This window comes from Myotis lucifugus, unplaced genomic scaffold (genome assembly GCF_000147115.1).
Source record: "Myotis lucifugus unplaced genomic scaffold, Myoluc2.0 scaffold_44, whole genome shotgun sequence".
Classification (NCBI taxonomy): domain Eukaryota; kingdom Metazoa; phylum Chordata; class Mammalia; order Chiroptera; family Vespertilionidae; genus Myotis; species Myotis lucifugus.
This window is the reverse complement of record NW_005871092.1, coordinates 2,732,070-2,750,447: the sequence shown is the minus strand read 5'-3', so window position 1 is coordinate 2,750,447 and position 18,378 is coordinate 2,732,070. Positions and strand designations below refer to the sequence as shown.

General features: G+C 37.4%; 1 protein-coding gene across 1 annotated transcript in view; it reads right to left on the bottom strand.

Annotated features, from left to right (window-relative positions):
- Positions 1–2,898: 2,898 nt before the first annotated feature.
- The window catches only part of MXI1 (MAX interactor 1, dimerization protein), a 35,823-nt gene continuing 20,343 nt past the window's right edge, over positions 2,899–18,378 (bottom strand). Inside the window, exons 2-4 of the mRNA XM_023753340.1 lie at positions 9,285–9,399; positions 8,486–8,657; positions 2,899–4,675 (exon numbers count right to left, since the gene is read on the bottom strand). Coding sequence (XP_023609108.1) covers positions 4,512–4,675; positions 8,486–8,657; positions 9,285–9,399 — 451 coding nt within the window. The 3' untranslated portion in view covers positions 2,899–4,511. The remainder of the gene's footprint in view (positions 4,676–8,485; positions 8,658–9,284; positions 9,400–18,378) is intronic.

The window sequence follows — 18,378 nt, the reverse complement described above, 5'->3', positions numbered from 1 at the left end:
CAGTACAGACTTAGGTTACTGGAATTAAAATTATAATTTGTATCCTCAGTCTTTTTTAAGAGCACAGCTAAAGAAGCCATGGTTATACTCATTATGAGAAAAGGTTTGCTTTCTATTTGAAGAGCTACCTTTTCAACTTGAGGCCAAAAGTCATGGTTGTGATTTTGCTGGCTCATGATTTCCCTTTCTTGGTGAAACTGATGTGCTTTTGTTTTGTTTTCCCCCCTTTCAAGCCCTGTACTCACTTTAGCAAGATGCAGTGAATTTCTGACCAGAGAAATAATTCAGGCTTGGAGGAAACGCTTGACTTTTAAGTCCTTGGAAAACTAAGATTTTGAATCCTGAGGTCTGCAGCTAGGCTAGTCTTTAATAGATGGTAATTGTCCAGGTGTTCATTGCTCAGAAGTATGCAGGAAGGAGTAAGTATCCCTTTGGTTCCTTTGCCCAGTTTTTCCCTCCAAAAGTATTGTTAGACTTAGTTGATTCTAGCTTTCAGAGTGTTGATGAAGCTAATTGAGAAGAAACTGACTCCTTAAATTTGTATTTTTTATGGCTTTTATGTTTTTACAATGCTATTCTGTGCTTGGTTTGAAAATCTAAGCTAAATGTCCCAAGTACTGCCCTATTAAGCATTCCTCCATAGCAAAGAGCTTGAGGAAATGGGAAAAATTCCAAAATTTCAGAAAGTTAGCTGGCAGTACTTGAAAAGAGCTTCATTTAAGCCATGTCTCCTAATTTATGATTCTATAGAAGTTAAAACAACCAAGAAATGGCCAGCCAGTACATATATTTTGAACTATACTGATTAATTAAAAGGATCAGATGTATTCCACAAGAAAACTAGTTTTCTGTTAGATCTGGTAAATGGGCCAGGAAGAATTTTTTCCCCCCCTTGGCAAAGCCAACACTAAATGTTAACTAGGACGTTCAATTATGCAGTAGCGACTATCAATGTATACATAGTATTCTCAAGCTCAGGGTAGTCATGCCCGCCCCCCCCTTTTTTTAGATCCAGATAATTACTAAAACTGATGATCCATCAATCTTGTAAAGGCTTTATTTTTAAAAATTATTAGGACATAAAAATTGACGTCTTACAAAGTATAACCTGCTATGTAATTTTGTGAAAATGAGCTATTTCATTTAATAGAAAGACCTAGTCAGAATAACTAATATTCAGGATTAAGGATGAAGAGATTAGAAGATTGCATTCATCAGAGAAAGTAGAGAAGTTACATACCTTAGTTTCCTTTTGGTGCTACAAACTCCTAGGTTGAGGGGGTGGTATAATTTACATATGTCAGTATTAATCCTTACAACCTTTTGAGACGGGTATTTATCACAACTTTTTAGGAGGAAATAGTCCCTATGAAGAAATTAAGCAACTTGCCCAGGGTCCTTAGCAAATGCTAGAACTGGGATTTAAAGTGACCAAAACCCTTTTTCTTACCACATGATGCTGTTTTTGACAGGGAGTATGGAATTTTTTAGGTGGAAGTTAAAAAAAGGGGAAAAGGCAGCTTGTTGCTTTAAGCAGAAGAGAAACTCACCAAAAAACTTTTCCCAAGGACTAAACAATTTTCTCATGAGAAATGACCCAGGAAGCAGTGTGGCCTTAGGTTAGGAGTTTTGCCTCAGTAATCCTCACTTAAAATTCCTTTATAATACTAAAAGCTGTCATTGTCACCAGAGGAGTTATACCTATTCTAATCAGAAACTAGAGAAACAGTGGCATCATCACAATCTTCTTTGGTAATATGCACTAAAATAAAATTTACCTGCACCATCACTCAGGCTTTTCCATACAGGGTACCTTCTCAGGTGAGCTTCCAGACTAGGTTTCAATGTGAATTATAAGTGTAGCCAAAGAGATTCCTTAAAAAGTTATTTGGAGAACAGCTATGCATGACATGGCTTTGTGTCCTACCTGAAGCAGTTAAGTATCACATACAATAAACTATCTGCAATTAGGTTATGTGGAATTATCAGTCAAGAAGGCACCTGTTAAATTATAGGAAATGGCAGTGATTGAAATTGCCATTAATTCTGGACTACTGAAGTAGTATCAACAAACATTTAGGTGACAGTTGCCTCAAGGTGTAGATGCTCATTTATATATTTTTCCTTCACAGAGAAGGGTGGTACAAAAAGCACTCGGTATTATTCATTCACAATTTTTATTTCTTGCAATTAACTTTTGTATCTTCAAAGTCGATTTGTCTTTTAAAAAAGTAATACTTCTTACTCATCATACAACCCACCCCCCTCCCCCAGTAAAACAAACCCAGGGAAGGAGTAATTTAGGGGGCAGTTGAAATAGGTACTCTAGGTTCGTGACAAAGTCTTCTCAGCCCACCATCCAAATGGCAGCACCTCAAGTTCACCTGAATGAATCGTCCCAAATTCCAGCCCTAGGCAAGTGATGCAAGTGATGCAAGTGAATGCCATGGGAGTAAAAAGGGCAGCTTAGTCATTGGCTTCCATTTACTTTCCATGGTAGTTAGCAGAGTCTTCGGGAAAGTCAAAAGTAAGCAACATAAGAGCAACATTTTGACCTAGCCAAGAGGAATTTAAAATGAAACCAGAAATAATTTACCTGGGCCACAGAAATGAATTTATATTTTTCCTTGAGTCCCCAGCACCTGAAGTAGCAAGTTCTAATAATGGGCTTCTAAAGGCATGCAGTTTTTCACACATGTACTTGAAAGAATTTCTTCCACTCAAACAGCACAATCAAGGATAAAATATTTTTGAGGCACAGGAAGAGCACAAGAACAAGTAAGTATATGCTGAGGCCTTGTGTATGACCAAGATGGTACACTTCATACATAGAAGCAGTGAAAGCTGTTAAAGTGCTACTTACAAAGGATAGTCTAATTATTACACACACAACTCAACTGCACTGCTAAATATGGTTGTCTTTATTTTCTTTTTCCTTGCCCAGCCCTATCTAAACAAAATAAAACTACAGGACTGAAATTAACAACCCATTAAAATCAGCAATAAGTTATGAAAATCATAAAGCTTTTTAAAAAGTAATTATGGGTAGTTAAATTATTTAAAGTATACAAAGTTCAAAGAGCCTTTAAAGTCAAAGGGGTAAGGAGGTCTCCAAGAAGGTTTCCTGGGGTAAGGGAGAGGCGAGGCCAGGGAGAAAACTTGGGAATTTGAAGGACAAAGGGAACACACGACATCAAAGTGCAGGCTAGGAATTTCACTTAAAATAACATTTCTGAAAATATTGATAAGAGCAACAATAGCACCTGCACAGTGGGACTGTGAGGAAGGAGAGAGTCTGCCTGTAGGAAAACGGAAGCAAATCTTTACATTAAAATGAGACAAGTCCAGAACTTAACTATGTTAACTATGATAGTGTGTCTACTATAGATATCAGATGGATAAAAGCTGGTAATGATTCTAAAAGAAGACAAAAACAGCATTGACCTTTTCCTACCTAGCTCAGACCTCATTCACTTTGTGCACTATAAAGAGTGAGGCGTTTTATCATTATCAAATGCTGCATCAAAATAGATGATTTTTCCCCCCACATGTTTTTCCACTATAAAAGACATCTGTTTTTATGGACAAGCTTTAAAAAGATGTCATTTTGGTTTTTAACACATACAAACAGTTATCAAAATCTGAAATAAAAATGCTGCCGTGGCTCAGACCTTGGCCTGCTAATCTGCGTGCACAACTCTTCTGGCCCATGCAGACACAGAGGCACGTGGAGCTTTTTCCTTCTGGCCCCTCAATCCGAACTCAGGCCCTATGTGGGAGAGGCTGTCACGCATGAACTGCCCCAGGGTGGCTAACGAGCTGGCGGCTGGGTGCCCTAGTGCTAACAATGCAGGGTAAGGTTGGCTTGCTTAGCATGGAATCCAACAGATGGCTGAGCTGCACGATGATCCCTTTCAAAAGGCTTCATGGGAGTCTCTCCTTTCGCAGAGCATGAAATGAATGTGTGCGTTTTTGTTTGTTTTTTTAATTAAAGAATTGATCATCCACAGGCTTCATGATAAGCTAGCCCAGGCTAAGTTTTAATAGCTGTGTAGCTATCCAAGATTAATGCCTGATTATCTTGTCTTGCCATTATTATAGATCTGATTTTGTTTTTAGGATCATAAAGCTCAGGAAGGGTTCAGAATACCATCCTTAAATGTGTCTACACTATGAGCAATCTAGGAAAGAAAAAAAGAGGATGGAATTTCCAATGTCCTTTCAAATCAACTAAATCAAGTCAAGAAAATTTCACACAAGTTTTCTGCTGCCATTAGAAATTGTGATTTTCAAAAATGAATATTAATGAATATTTGTTCTGCTGGGGAGGCTCTGCCCCACATTTTGCTAAGTATTTGCTTAAATAGAGGTCTTCTGACCCTTTTGTTCAAGTATGATTTTGTTTAGGTTAGTTTTAAAGGAGACTGCATCATGAACCCAATTTAAGAGATTGTTTGGATTGAATTGGCCCAGTGAGTATTTTGCCCTGCACTGTTATGTCATGCTGGGTTCTAGGAAGTGAACGAAAGTTTGACACTGGCACTGGAGTAACCCTCGTCACTCCCAATACTCTGCAGGCTGCTGTGGTCATCAATGTCACTGATGCTGGTGGTACTGATATTGTCCACTTCTCCATGGGAGAACTCTGTGCTTTCAACATCCACTTCAATCTCCTCTGCCAAAGGGGAAAAAGAGAACATTAGTAATCTAGTTTATGGGCACTTTAAAAAACTAACGAGGAAAAGTGATTACTTTTTATAGTATAAAATAATTGTTAAACAAGTTTATTATGAGTGATGTCTGGAGAACAGAAGGAACCATAGGTGAAGAGACATGGATATATTTTACAAAAGGGAATGTCTGGTGTACAGTGGTGGTCTCAATTTAGGCAGCAAGTTTACTAAAGCCTTTGACGCCAGTCTGTCTGGACCTCCCACCAAAAGCACTTGGCCTATTTGGGAATTAGTGCTTAATATTAAAAGATCCCAACCCCAAATGGTTTAACAACATCTGTTTTGCATTAAACTAGAAACTAATTCTCAGTCTGTTTATTAATCAGAGTTGCTTTAAGGGGGGTGGAGGGGAGGAAAGCATAAACTTAATATAGACAAACTAAAAAATTTATCCGCCCAGGCCTTTGGTAGTATCATTCTACCAACAGTGCTTCAGACTTCTAAGATTCATCATAAAGATATTTGACTATTCAGTAACCAAAATAAGCCTGTCATTATAAAGTAGACTATGGGATTTGTCTTCAATTTAATTTTCTTGCATCAAATATAGCTTGAAATGAAGGTCTAATGCTTAAAGTCTCTGGATTATAGTGAGTTCTATAGTAAAGGCATGTCAGTGGTAGTATTTAACTTCAAAAATCAAATTTGATGGAAAAAAGTCTAAATACATATTACCCAGCTATCGGTAGATATCTCAACTGTTAAGTACTACATATACAATCACCAATAATATATAAAAAGCAATACACATTTTAAAAAATAAAAGGCAGTTGAAAAGCTGTTTTCTCCCATAATAGCTAGAATGAACTCAAGGTTCTTCAATTCTCTTAAAACAAACTCAAAGCCTAATGTTTCACATTTGGCACTGACTTTAAGGGTTCACACTGATCACAATTGCTTTAGGAAAAGTGGATTCTTGCTGAGCCCAAGAAGACAGAGTAAGTTAGTTCAAAGAGTATAATTTTCAAAAGGGCTTGTTGCTTCAAAAGTTTTAGAGATCTGTTTTTAAAATGCAGGCAGCTGTCCAAACAAGCTGTACAAATAATCCTATGAATTCATAACTATTTGTTTCATAACCACAATGCTTCACAGGCTATTTAGTGTTTCCTAGTATCACAGAATATGCATTCAACCTCCAATTGCAAAATAAAATGAAGACACCCTATCTAACAAAGCATGCTGAACTCAAATCAAAACAAAGTAAAATGAGACATGCTCTAGCCAAATGGAATAGAGATTGTTACTAAAAGTTACTGGGAAAGAGGGCTGTCAGATAAGAACAAGAATAATACTAGATAAGGTAACTAATATACTGGGGATACTAAAAAAATGAGAACTATAATGATGAATATACAACCTCTAAAATTTGGAGGTGGGTAGGTACGAGGAGGAGATAACATCAGGAAGAGCAGTTAAAGCGTGAAGACCTGACAGGTCACAGTGCGTAAGCATTAGAAAAAAAGACTAGGATCAAGGTCTGCCTCCTAATTCAAGAGTATTTCTGCTATACCTCACGGTCACTCATAAATGTAGCATGTCCTAGAGGTTCTTGCTGTTGCCCCTAGTAAATTTTTGTTCTTCAAAATTGAGTGCCACATAAAAACAAACTTTTACATAAGAAAAACAACAGACCTAAGGACTCCTAGTGTGTGTTAAAAGGGATAAAAAAAAACAGTTTAAAAGGCTCCTACGGAATATAGAAAATTTGAGTATTAAAAAGAAAAAGAATGACTACAATGGACTTGAACACATTCAATACATGAAAACATGAGTTCATAAGATAATAAAAAAGAAATAGCAAAACAAAATGCCCTATTACCAAGGCACCAACTTATTCAGAAAATTGATAAAACAAAAACAAACATCCCATTTTCCCCATGTGGACTTTATTTCAGAGTAACCATAAACTCTAAAGGAAATGTTCTTCCTTATAGAAGAAAAAGTTAAACATAAGAAGAATGATAAAATTAGAAAATCACTATTTTGTAACATCCATTGAAATAATTATCAGGGCAATAATGATTGCTAAAACTAGTAAGTGAAAGGTTGAAACATTCTCATAAAATTATCAAGATGACAATACCTGAACCCACTAACCAATGTTTTCACTAGAGTGAGACAACTGGACACAATATTGATGCACCAAGAAGTGCACAGCACCACCTATGAAGTATTCTTGCCTCAAAAAAAAAAAAAGGAACCTGAATTTAATCAACCCAACTAGATCTACCAACTAGTTTACAGGAAATAAGACACCATGAAGTGACACCATGAAGACTGAATCATCCAAATCTAAAATGTGGGAAATTCTATAAGAAAAATGGCCCACCTAGTTTCTATAATAAATAAATGGTACTCGGGGAAAAAAAGTGGGGAAGGGAAAATTTTATAGATAAAAAGTATCTTAAAAGGCACAAACAAATGCTATGTGGACTTTGGATTCTAATTCATACATACCAAAGGTAAAATGCCATTTTTGAGAAATATCTATTATGGCATTGAATAAGAGCATCTGATTTTATTAATTTTATGGGATATTATAATAATATAATTCTATTTTTTAAAGTCCTATTTTTTTAAGGTACATACTGAAGTATTTATAGAAAACATGATAATGTTCTCTGGGATTGATTTCAAACATTCAAGAGAAAATGGTGAGGGTGAGAGTGCGGGTGACGGTGGGAGAACAGATGAAACAAGAATGACAGAATGTTGACAGCTGTTCAAACTGGATGTTAGGTACATGAGAGTTCATTATTCTACTTTTGTATATGTTTGAAATTTTCCATAATAAAAAGTCAAAACAAGAAATCTTGCAAAAATTTTTTTAGAAACCTCAAGAATCTCATGAGCTCAATTTTCCCAAATGTAAAGTTTAAAATCACCAGAGTTTACCTCTGGGATCCTTTACTGTGGTGTGAGTTCTGATGTAGTAAGAGCTACAGATGAGTAGATCAGTAAAATTCAAATAATTTCTTTTTGGTTGATTTTTCTTCTTAAATTCTGCCAGAGACAAATGTTCTGGGATAGATGGAAAGAGAAATGACGGATATGGCATTTTAAAACACAGGTATAAAAATTAATATCACCAGTAATAAGACATATCAACATCATGTATCTTCTTGATACAATAAATTGAGAAAGGCATACTATCACTTTCTGATATTTCTTCCCCCAAATATATAACTTCAATCTATTAATAGAAAAATATCAGAAAACTCAAATTGAGCAACACTATATAAAATAACGAGCCAATATTTTTCAGAAGTGTCATGGTCATGAAAGAAATACTGAAGAACTATGTAATGCAATGTAGAATCCTGCACTGGATCCTGTATCAGGCCAAGAACATTAGTAGGAAAACTAGTAAAATTTGAATAAGGCCTATAGATTAACAGTATTGCATGAATGTTAATTTCCTGGTGTTGATACTGCATTATGGTTATATAAAGATGTTAACATTAGGGAAACCTAGGTAAAGGATATATGAGAACTCTGTAATTTTCTACAGAAAAATTTTCTCTAAGTCTAAAATTGTTTCAAAGTAGAAAATTAAAAATACATATATAATCAAAAAAAAGTTCTATAGTTCACATGGGCATTACTAGACGATGTTGTGATTGCCTAAAATCTAGAATATTACAATGTTGGCCAAAGAGTAAAAAGCAAATACAGTGCCTCCCAACCTATGTTCCCTAAATACAGATACAGGGATTCTTAGTATTTCATTAGGGAAGTAGCACACTGCTTACCTCGCTCTGAATCAGAGCGATCTGAAGAAATAGTTGATCCGATGCTGTCCATTCGTATTCGTTCCATCTCCTGAGGACCCTGCAGCTGTTCCAGTCGCCGCTTTAAAAATCTCTGTTCTCTTTCCAAGTGTTCTAGCTGGTGCTGGCTCTTCCTTTCAGCTTCTTCAAGTTTCTAAAATGATATTTAAGTTTGTGTATAACCCAGTACAAACAGTAAAACTTATTTTTACCTAACATCTCAAAAGATTTCTTTGTTAGACATGAATGAATATACTACAAATACGTGTGTGTGTGTGTGTGTGTGTGTGTGTATTAAAACACATAAGTACATCAAAAATAGTTATTTCTTTACTTTTTTGGGGGTGTGTGTATGGGTGTGTGTATAATGCATGCCACATTTACTAGAACAGTATGCAATTCTCAAAGTCTGTAAAGTTATCTCCACGAAAGAGAAACTGGCTCTGGAGTGTAGTTTGATGGAAAAATACTGAGGGACACAGCCAAATGAAGTCATCTCCACCAGAGGGCAGAACTGCCTTCCTTCTGGGTATCACCAGAGTAATTGTTATTTTCCTAAGTATTCCCAGCTCTTCAAACGGCCATGCTGTCAAAACAATTACTTTCATCAGGTTATGTTGCTCCTTCCCATCAGATTAGCTGATAAATTTTTAGATTTCTCTTGATTCGGTTATTAAGGAGGGCACGGTGAGCTAGTTGGTGTAAATGAACAGGAATCACTGCTTCTAATAAAACCAGGACCAAGAGAATCCTGTGCAAATATGAAAGTAAAGGTTCTCACCTTGATGTGTGCTTTGGCTTTGTTGAGCAAACCAAGTGTTGTGTGCCTGGTGCAGTCTGGTCCTAGTGGAATCAGAACTTTTAAGCGTTCTAAACATAGGCGCAGATGAGCTCGTCTAAGAAAGACAAAAAAGTCAAATAAGCACAGTCTGAATATTCCACTAGAAATATCCTAAAACCTATTTTAAGACAAATAATAATTTGCACATTATTCAGTCTATAACCATGTTACACCCCTACTTCCATATCTGCAAGTGCAGGCATGCCTACTGATTTTCAGCCTGCCATTTCTGCTGTACTCCACAGCCACGTCAGATTATTATCCCCAATGGTAATCTGTCAGAGATTATTTCATTTTAGCCTGCCCCATAAACTATCTCAACTGTATTAATGTAATGTGGAAGTCGGAAAGCAGACTAGGGCAACTGTATTTGATTCTGAATAGCTAAAACTGAAGGCTAAAATAGGGGTTTTCAGCGGGGTAACCCAAGGAAGTATAAAATGCTCATAGATTTCCATATCCTCCCTTCCACCTTCCACACACACACACACACACACACACAGCTGTCCTACAGGGTTATATGTTATTATGTGTCATGCTGATATTCAACCATTTCTCACTTATAAAAACAACTTCATATGATCCAACACAATAGGAACAGCGAAATTCTGTGACCAGCTAGGATAGGATTAGGCAAAATATATGGCTCTGTGGTCAATTCTAACTACTGAAACCACAACCTATAAAACAGTTCCTTGCGTACCAGCTCATTAGTTGTTTTTTTAAAGATAATCTTTTTTAAAGTATGTTTTTATTGATTTTTAGAGAGAGAGGAATGGAGAGGAATAGAGAGATAGAAACATCGATGAGAGAAGAACATCTTCAATCGCCTGCCTCCTGCACGCTCCCTACTGGGGATCAAGCCCACAACCCAGGCATGTGCCGTGACTGGGAATCAAACTGGCGACCTCTTGGTTCCTGGACCGACACTTAACTGCTGAGCCACACTGGCTGGGCACTCATTAATTTTTCATTTTATTTCTGTCTCTCTCCCTCTTCTCTTACTACCCACCTGCAATTTTCTACATATGGGGAAAAAGCCAGGTGAAAAATTCTTTACCAAAAGTCATTTGCATTCTTTAATCCACCTATCCTATGGGCAAGTTAGGAAATTTCTCCTGGAAATGCTAGCAGACAACCTTATAGATTTACCTTCCCTATACCCTAAAGGAACTATGATCACCATGATGAGAGTTCTGGGTACAAATTTCCACTCTAAAATAATACTAGTCTGAATCTTTGGTCCTGTGTTTCATAAGGCATAATGTAATTCAGCAGTTAATCATATATCTGGAAAGAAAATTCACAAATGTGTCCATGGTTTACCCCTATTCCTTAAAGAGCTATAATTGAGCATTTAGCAGCAACTGTCTCAACTGTACCAGGAATAAAACACATCTTCCATTTCTCCTCAAAGAAGGCCAAAATGGTTTTATTAGCATACTCACCAAACTATGCTTTATCTGTCTTAATATACATGAAATAATGTCAAGTGAAATTCCAAATGCTAGCAAATCTGAAAGAGGGGTAGGCAAGCAAGGATGATTAAAGGTAGTAAAGTCAGAGACTTGGCTGATGAATTGTTAAGATTCTTCCAATACCCACTAGCCAAGCTAGGAAGGTCTGTTAATATTTCCATTCCAAATCTCTCTCCTGAGTTCAATAACTCAAATCTAATAAATTAGTTCCAGGCTGAAATCTGGCATACCTGATGTGGATAAAATATTTTTTTTTATTTTCCCTAAATCAGGGGTCCTCAAACTTTTTAAACAGGGGGCCAGTTCACTGTCCCTCAGACCGTTGGAGGGCCGGACTATAGTTTAAAAAAAAACTATGAACAAATTCCTACGCACACTGCACATATCTTATTTTGAAGTAAAAAAACAAAACGGGAACAAATACAATATTTGTATTTGCATGTGGCCCGTGGGCCGTATTTTGAGGACCCCTACCCTAAATCAATGGATTCCCCTTAAAGTGATTTAATACAAAGTCACTCTCCCCCCCAAATCACAGAGCCTTTAATAAAATTTTCATTTTTAACTGGAAAACCTCATAGGTGAAGTCTTTCACATGATCACAGAGTGCTCATGCTGAGCAGACTAAAAAAACAAAATCCACAGGAAAAAAAAAAAAAGCCTTTAAACTCTTCATTAGGCTCATTATAGCATAGGCCTAACAACTGCACTCATGATATGACGTTGGCGAGACCGGTGGCTCTTTTACTATTAACTAGAGGCTTCCAATAGGGAGCGCTGAATTAAGTCATGTAAACAAGTTTGCAAAGCAACTAACCAGTAAAGTTAACAATTATGTTGCCATAAGAATAACTTGCCAATTTTGTTTAAATTCCTTTAAACAAGAAATTCAGTGTATGTATAGGAAATATCTCTTAGAAATTCAGTGTACATATTGGAAAAATAACTTCAGAATGATTCTTTACATCAAGGGGAAAAATGGGTGGGTCAATATTCTATTTTTGAGACAAGTAGAAGTCATATTAAAATCTGGGCAGAAACCCACTAATATAATATTAAAATGTTTTTTTTCTATCTCTTTTTTAATCATCCAGTTGAATATTTATTACATGACTTTTGTATAATCAGCAATGATCCAAACACTTGCTTGAGTGGGAGGCGTAAAAAAAGAAATGTACACTTCTAACAGTGTAAAATCTAGACTACAGAACAAAATATATTGTTTTGTTTCATGTGGTTCATAACGAAATGAGTCATACAGATAGCAAGGGCAACAGAAACTGAATAAAAGGAGAGATTGTAATTGGAGGAGGTAGACTTATAAAAGGTTGAAACTTGACTTTGGACTTCAGGGATATTGAATTTGTCTATGAAAAAGCAAGGATTTTTCAAGGGAATTAAAAGAGTAAAGGAAACAAGTTCATATATTGAGATCAAGTTGAATCCTAAAATTAAAAATACCTTAGTTTTTTTCATTCAAGGGAAAACAACTGAAGTGGAATTCTATTTTAAAAAGTTATAAGCCAAGTTCAGCAGTCTGGTGATCTGCAATAGTGCAGTCACATCAGGAGATGCACAAGCCAAGGGAGTCAAGGAGTAAGTAATGCCTCACTGAACAGGGAAGGCACACTGTCCTCTCTAATATTTGTTTGTTATTAGCCACTACTGAACATTCCTTCAGTCAAGTACCACAATTACAAGTGCACTCCAAGATACGGCTTACATGCGATATCACGTCGCGCAAAGGCCAATGGTGTCATTTTCTGTTTCGTAAATACAGTTCTCCAAAATAGGTAATAGTGTAAAGGATGAGAGGTGAATCATGTCCTCTCTCTCCTGTGGGAAGAAGTGTATCTGTGGGAGCCAAACATCATTTCTTACAGTTTTTGTATTTGTAACTGAATCAGGCATTTGGAGAGTAGAATGACAAAGGGTTAAGGGCAGCTACAGGATAGTAGCCAACCAAGGGTGGGAGCCACACTTTCCAAGTTGCCATCCAAATACTGCACATGTGCTTACATGCCACTTTTAGGAGCACACCTCTAAGAGCAGTGGGCACCTTGTGACTGTAAACTGTATGGCACAATTCTTCTTCCCTTACAATGGTGCTGTGCTCCTCTCCACCCTTTCTCCCATAGTCTCCCTGCTGGTAACCAGATTGCAAGCTTAACCACCAACGACCTAGAAAGGCGTATCTTTTGATGCCATCTGCTCCTCTCTTTTCTTGCCTTCATTCTCATGTGACTGGTGGCTCAGGAGCCTCCTGTGTGTGCCTGACAAATCATGGGCTGTACAATACTGGAGGAAGAAAAGAGGACAAGAGACAGGAGAAAAAAGCTTGGTTTGATTTGAAAATCCTTATGCACTGAGAAAAAAATTGCAAGTATCATAAAGATGCTGTTTTTCACGTCCCCAAGGAGTGGAAGAGCTGACAGACAACAAGGATTGCGAACAGGTACAATCCTGCACCTTTAATCAAAGTAGGGTAAGAAGGCTGGGGAAAGTTAAGGCTTTTGTGCTGACTATTCTGATGAACACTAGACTAGCAACCAATAGAAAAAATCCTGACACTGTAAAATCTATGAAACTAGACTTGATCAAAACTGAGGGAAAAAAATTTAGCTCCTGGTTAGCATTTACTTAACTTTTCACAACACATGGATGGCAAAACAAAAACTAAATTAGGAAAGATTTTAGTTTCATCGTTTTTATTATGCTCTCCATGTGTTGTGAAAAGTTAAGTAAATGCTAACCAGGGAGCAAAGTTAGGATTAGACACTGCAGCAGGAAGTGCCCTATGAGAAAACTGAAGTTTCCTTGCTGAGCGGGAGGGGGTAAGACAATGGAGAGATACAAAAGTACTTTTATTTTCAAAGATACTTTGAGGTCTATTTTAAAATGACATTTAAAAGTGGGTTTTACCCAGGGGAAGAGGCAATTCTCAGTGCCTAACCCTGTTAGACAGAAGGTCCTATCAAAATTACCCACACCTTCAAAAAGGGCAAGCCCCTTGTGGGAAAAGGAACAATTACAGTCTGTTTGGCTCTTATTTTGGTAGATTGGGATCAGTTTTCTCTGAAGGAACCAATGCTGCCTTGATTTCAAACCTTGTAAACTCTACTGCAAAACTGAAATATCACAGAATGTGAGGGGAAATGATTTTGCTATTAAATGGCCCCTCCTAGTAGCTGTGATATTTTAAAGCATAGGTATGTATCAACCACAAGAAGCAAACAGTGTTGAAGGAGAAGAAAGAATTCCCTTTCAGGAAAAAATTGCAAGTATCATACGACGATGTTTTTCAAGTCGTCTCTGGAAACTCTAATCCCTCTGCCCAACAATAAGAAATTTAACGAGCCTGCCCAGCCTCCCAACCCATCCACTGGCTGATGCCCTTAAGGGCACGGTCCTTCATTGGAACTTCTCTTTCATTCCTCCACGACGGGATGCCAAGACTTTGCCAAGTAACTAAATAAAAATGGAAAACAAGTCAAGTGATAGGGACAGTACTTGCATTTTCCTCTCTGCTGAACGTTAAGCAATGGGCTTTGAGTTCTCCCTTGAGCCACATTCTTCAAAGCTGTAGTGGCTTGTGGCCAGGTTTCCCAACTTGCTACACACTTTTGCACATGACATCAGCTAAATGCTTATCCTACACATTTTATATTCCAACATTTCTCTAAAGTTTAATGTGTTGGGAATCTTATGAATATCTCCTAAACTTCAAAACAACTGCCTGCCTCCTTTTCTTATGAAAAATGACATTAAAAATGGATCCAGATAGCAAGCACACTCATGCTGCTCATGAATTTTATTTTAAAAAAAATAAATATGATCATATTCTACGATTCAGCTTATTTTGTTTGTGAACTACGAAAGTGTAGACAAGCGGTTCCCATAAAATGGCATATGGTAATTATGTTTCACTTACAACGTATATATCTTCTCCTTTGCAAAACATACACGGACTATTAACTCCCAGGTATTAACTTGGTTAAGTGGCATTTTCCTAGAGTTATACCTGATTGTGGTATCATGGGGCTTGATGACAACAAAATAAAAACTCAGGAGACTATCTGGGACCCTCTTCTTAGTTTTCAAAAACAGATGCTTTCATTAATATTCCTCTTAATTCAACTGGCATCTTGTAAAATAACCAGAGAGGAATATCAACAAGTGTTATAGGGAAGTTTCAAATTATATACATTATATATACTACCTAATACACACACACACACACACACACACACACACACACACACACACACACACTGTCCACCTAAGCACTAAAAGGACTCATTTATATACAGATAAGTAAAATCAGAAAAGCTGAGATACATGTTACTCATTCTTGGAAGATTTTTAAAAATCACCTTCTCCTAATAAAATCTTAGTAGTTCTTAGGGTAGGGAGCCAGAGAGTATTTAAAGCCAGAAAATTAAATATAATGTGCCTTCCAGAAGTCATAGTTTTCCTCAAAGATTTTGAAGGAAAGCACTATTTTATATAAAATCAAAGACGATGCAAAGTATACTTTTATGATGAAAATAAGACTTCAAATTTCATTATTTCACACTGCATCCGAGGACCTCCAGGAATCTATGTTCAAACTACTAGAGCACATTACTGTAGATCACTATGACAGCTCTGGATCTCAGAACCTCATTTCTGAGTCACGGCTGGGATCATGTCTTTCAAAGGTTTAGACAGGAAGGAAGAGTGGAGAAGAGAGGGGAGGTGGGGAGGAGAGAGGAGAGAGGAAGAGGAGAGAAGACAGAGGAGAAGAGAGGGGAGGAGAGAGGAGAAATTGTGAGTACTCAAATTAATGACAAAATAGTGACATATTCTTTCTCAAACTACACAGATTCCGTGTAGGCTGACATTTATTTAGTCTTTCCATCTCAGAGATATGAGGAAGATGAAGTGGCCACTCAGGCAATAACAATGATCAACAGTAAACAATGAACTCCACCCTATTATGTCACTGAACTAGATGTAAAGATTTTTAAAAGATGCCAGTAGTAATCTTTATTTGTTTGAAGATGCTATAATTTACCCTTCTGTCTACCACCTTCCCAGCCCCACTTCCCATCACTTCTTGAAAACCTCTTCCACAAACCAAATGTGCTTTCATATTTACTGATTTCTTTACCTGGAATGCCTTTCTCTCCACTGTCCAACTAGCGGGGATCAAACGCATTTGTCAGCCCACAGTCAAACTACTGTTTCTCCCATGAGGCCTTCCTTGCCATACCCCTTTCTCAGATAATTAATAATTGATTTTCATACCAATCACATCATATTTTAATTATCTTCTAGGTAAGACTGAATCCATTCTTTTAGTCATTTCAGGTCTTCAAATACCAAGAGAAAGACTGGCCCACCGTGGGGAGGAGGTATGTAACGATTTCCAGTGGATTTATCTAGGACTCTCTAAGCTCACCAAAGTTGAGGTAACAATACTGAGGCCTCTAAAGACTATAATCAGGCCAACATTCATTAGAGATCTGCTTATGGATGCCAGGACTCTACACTGGGTTGTTTTGTGTGCAGCTGAGGTCACCACCAAAGATGACCACATGTAGAGTAACCAACAATCTCCAACTTAACTCTTGATTAGAGTCGACATCTCGTATTTTATTTTTAAATTTTATTTTATTTTGTCCAGCACCTTTTATCCTCTCTATACCCTTTACCACTTCCTCCCATCCCCCTCCACCCCGACAATCACCACACTGTTGTCCATGTCCTGAGTCCTTTTTTTTGCTCAGTTTCTCCACCCCACACCCCTCCCCCCGAAGCCGTGTGCCTGTTCTCTAACTATGAGTCTCGACATCTCTTTTAATAGTGAAGCATAGGGTTAAGATTTGCAGACTCTACAACAGAGTGACTTATCAAAGGATTTGTAGTGATGGGGACTAGGACAACAATGTCAAAGGAAATTCAAAAATAAAATTTTTAAATTAAATTTTATGGCACCAATTTTGACTTTTAGAGTTTATTAACAGCAGGCTTTCTAGCAAATAGAAAATATAACTGATATAAGTGTGGCCTCTGTTCCATCTGTTGTTCAACAAATAAACAGTGATAAAAACAAGTGTAATAATACTAAGGCAATTACTAAGAAGAAAATAGAAAAGAAACAGCTAAGAAAACTCAGGTATGTGAGGGGAAAGTCTAAAAAGAAGTACTCCACAATGCACAGGGGCAGAGGGAGTGGGAGTTAAATGAATAGTTTTTATCCCATCTGGTAACATGAGAAATTAGTGTTTGCACAGTTTTACAGGATCCCAGGACTGCTGATCAGATGAAGGCTACATAATGCAGAACACAAAAACAAATGGTTTTTTCACTGTCACGCTTTCATCTCTAAGGAAGACTTGGCTTTTGACAGCCTCATTTGAAAAAAAAAAATTAAATCTGGTTCCAAAGGCCTATCTTCTTCACTGAAACTCCCACAAGGAACCCAATCTCCAAAGTAACTTAACAAAAATTGCTCACTTGATGTCCATTCTGAGCTAAATTTACATTCCATGCATACATCTCATCCCCTCTACCCTCTATGTTGATGAGGATTTGTGTGTGTGTGTGTGGTTTTTAAAAAACAACAACAACAAAAAACAACAAAAATGTACTCATTCACCATATTTCTTCTTTGGTCACACAAGAACTTTCTGTATCCTAAGTTCCAAAGTCTGGGGAATAGGGCTACATCACTGGGGAACACAGTGGCAATTTGTTCTAAATACAAAATAGCTTATTTTCCTTTGGCAACCCTCCAGCGGTGGCGGTGGAGGGAAAGGATACTCTTCTCTGAAGAGATCAGGAGAGATCAGGCTCTGAACCTGGCCTCCTGTCAAAACTTAGCTGTGAGTGCAAGAGACATTTTAAAAAATTAGTTACCTTTCACGTCAACTTGGAAACTGATTAAGGGCTTTTTTTTTTTTGCATTATTAACTGTTTTTCTAATCTTCAGCCTTTTGTTGGTGTCCATCCCTATTCTGGCAGCCCCCATTGGCTGCTTTAATGGTTCCAAGGGGCTGAGAAGTGTTGCTCTCTAAAAGAAAAAGCATTCTCACAGGGACTGGGAAGGCAATCAGCAATCACAACAGTAGCTACTTGTTAATTTTCTATTTGAAACCCAGTGATGTCAATAGTATTGTACCCTACCCGCCACCATGGGGTAAAAGTACATTTTGAAATCAAAACAGACTTCCTACGTGCCGGCAAGTCAGCTCGGAGACACAGTGATAATGTTCTGTAAGACACTGCCCTAGTTTCATATGCAAAATGCACGTAACAAGCATTGGTCTACTCTTCTCTAAAAATCTAACGCTCACAGCCCATTCTACCCCACCGCCCAGTGAAGTTATTTTATTAGATCAAATCACAGTCCAGAATGACAGAGAGAAATGAAGACAGATTGCTACTGATCCCTAATAAAATGGTGAGCCTACATAGCACAAACAGCACACTCAAAGAATGTCCCACTGTAATGTGAATGTTCATGTAGAAGCGTAAAATGAAAATAGCACAATGCCTTTAAAAAAATGGCC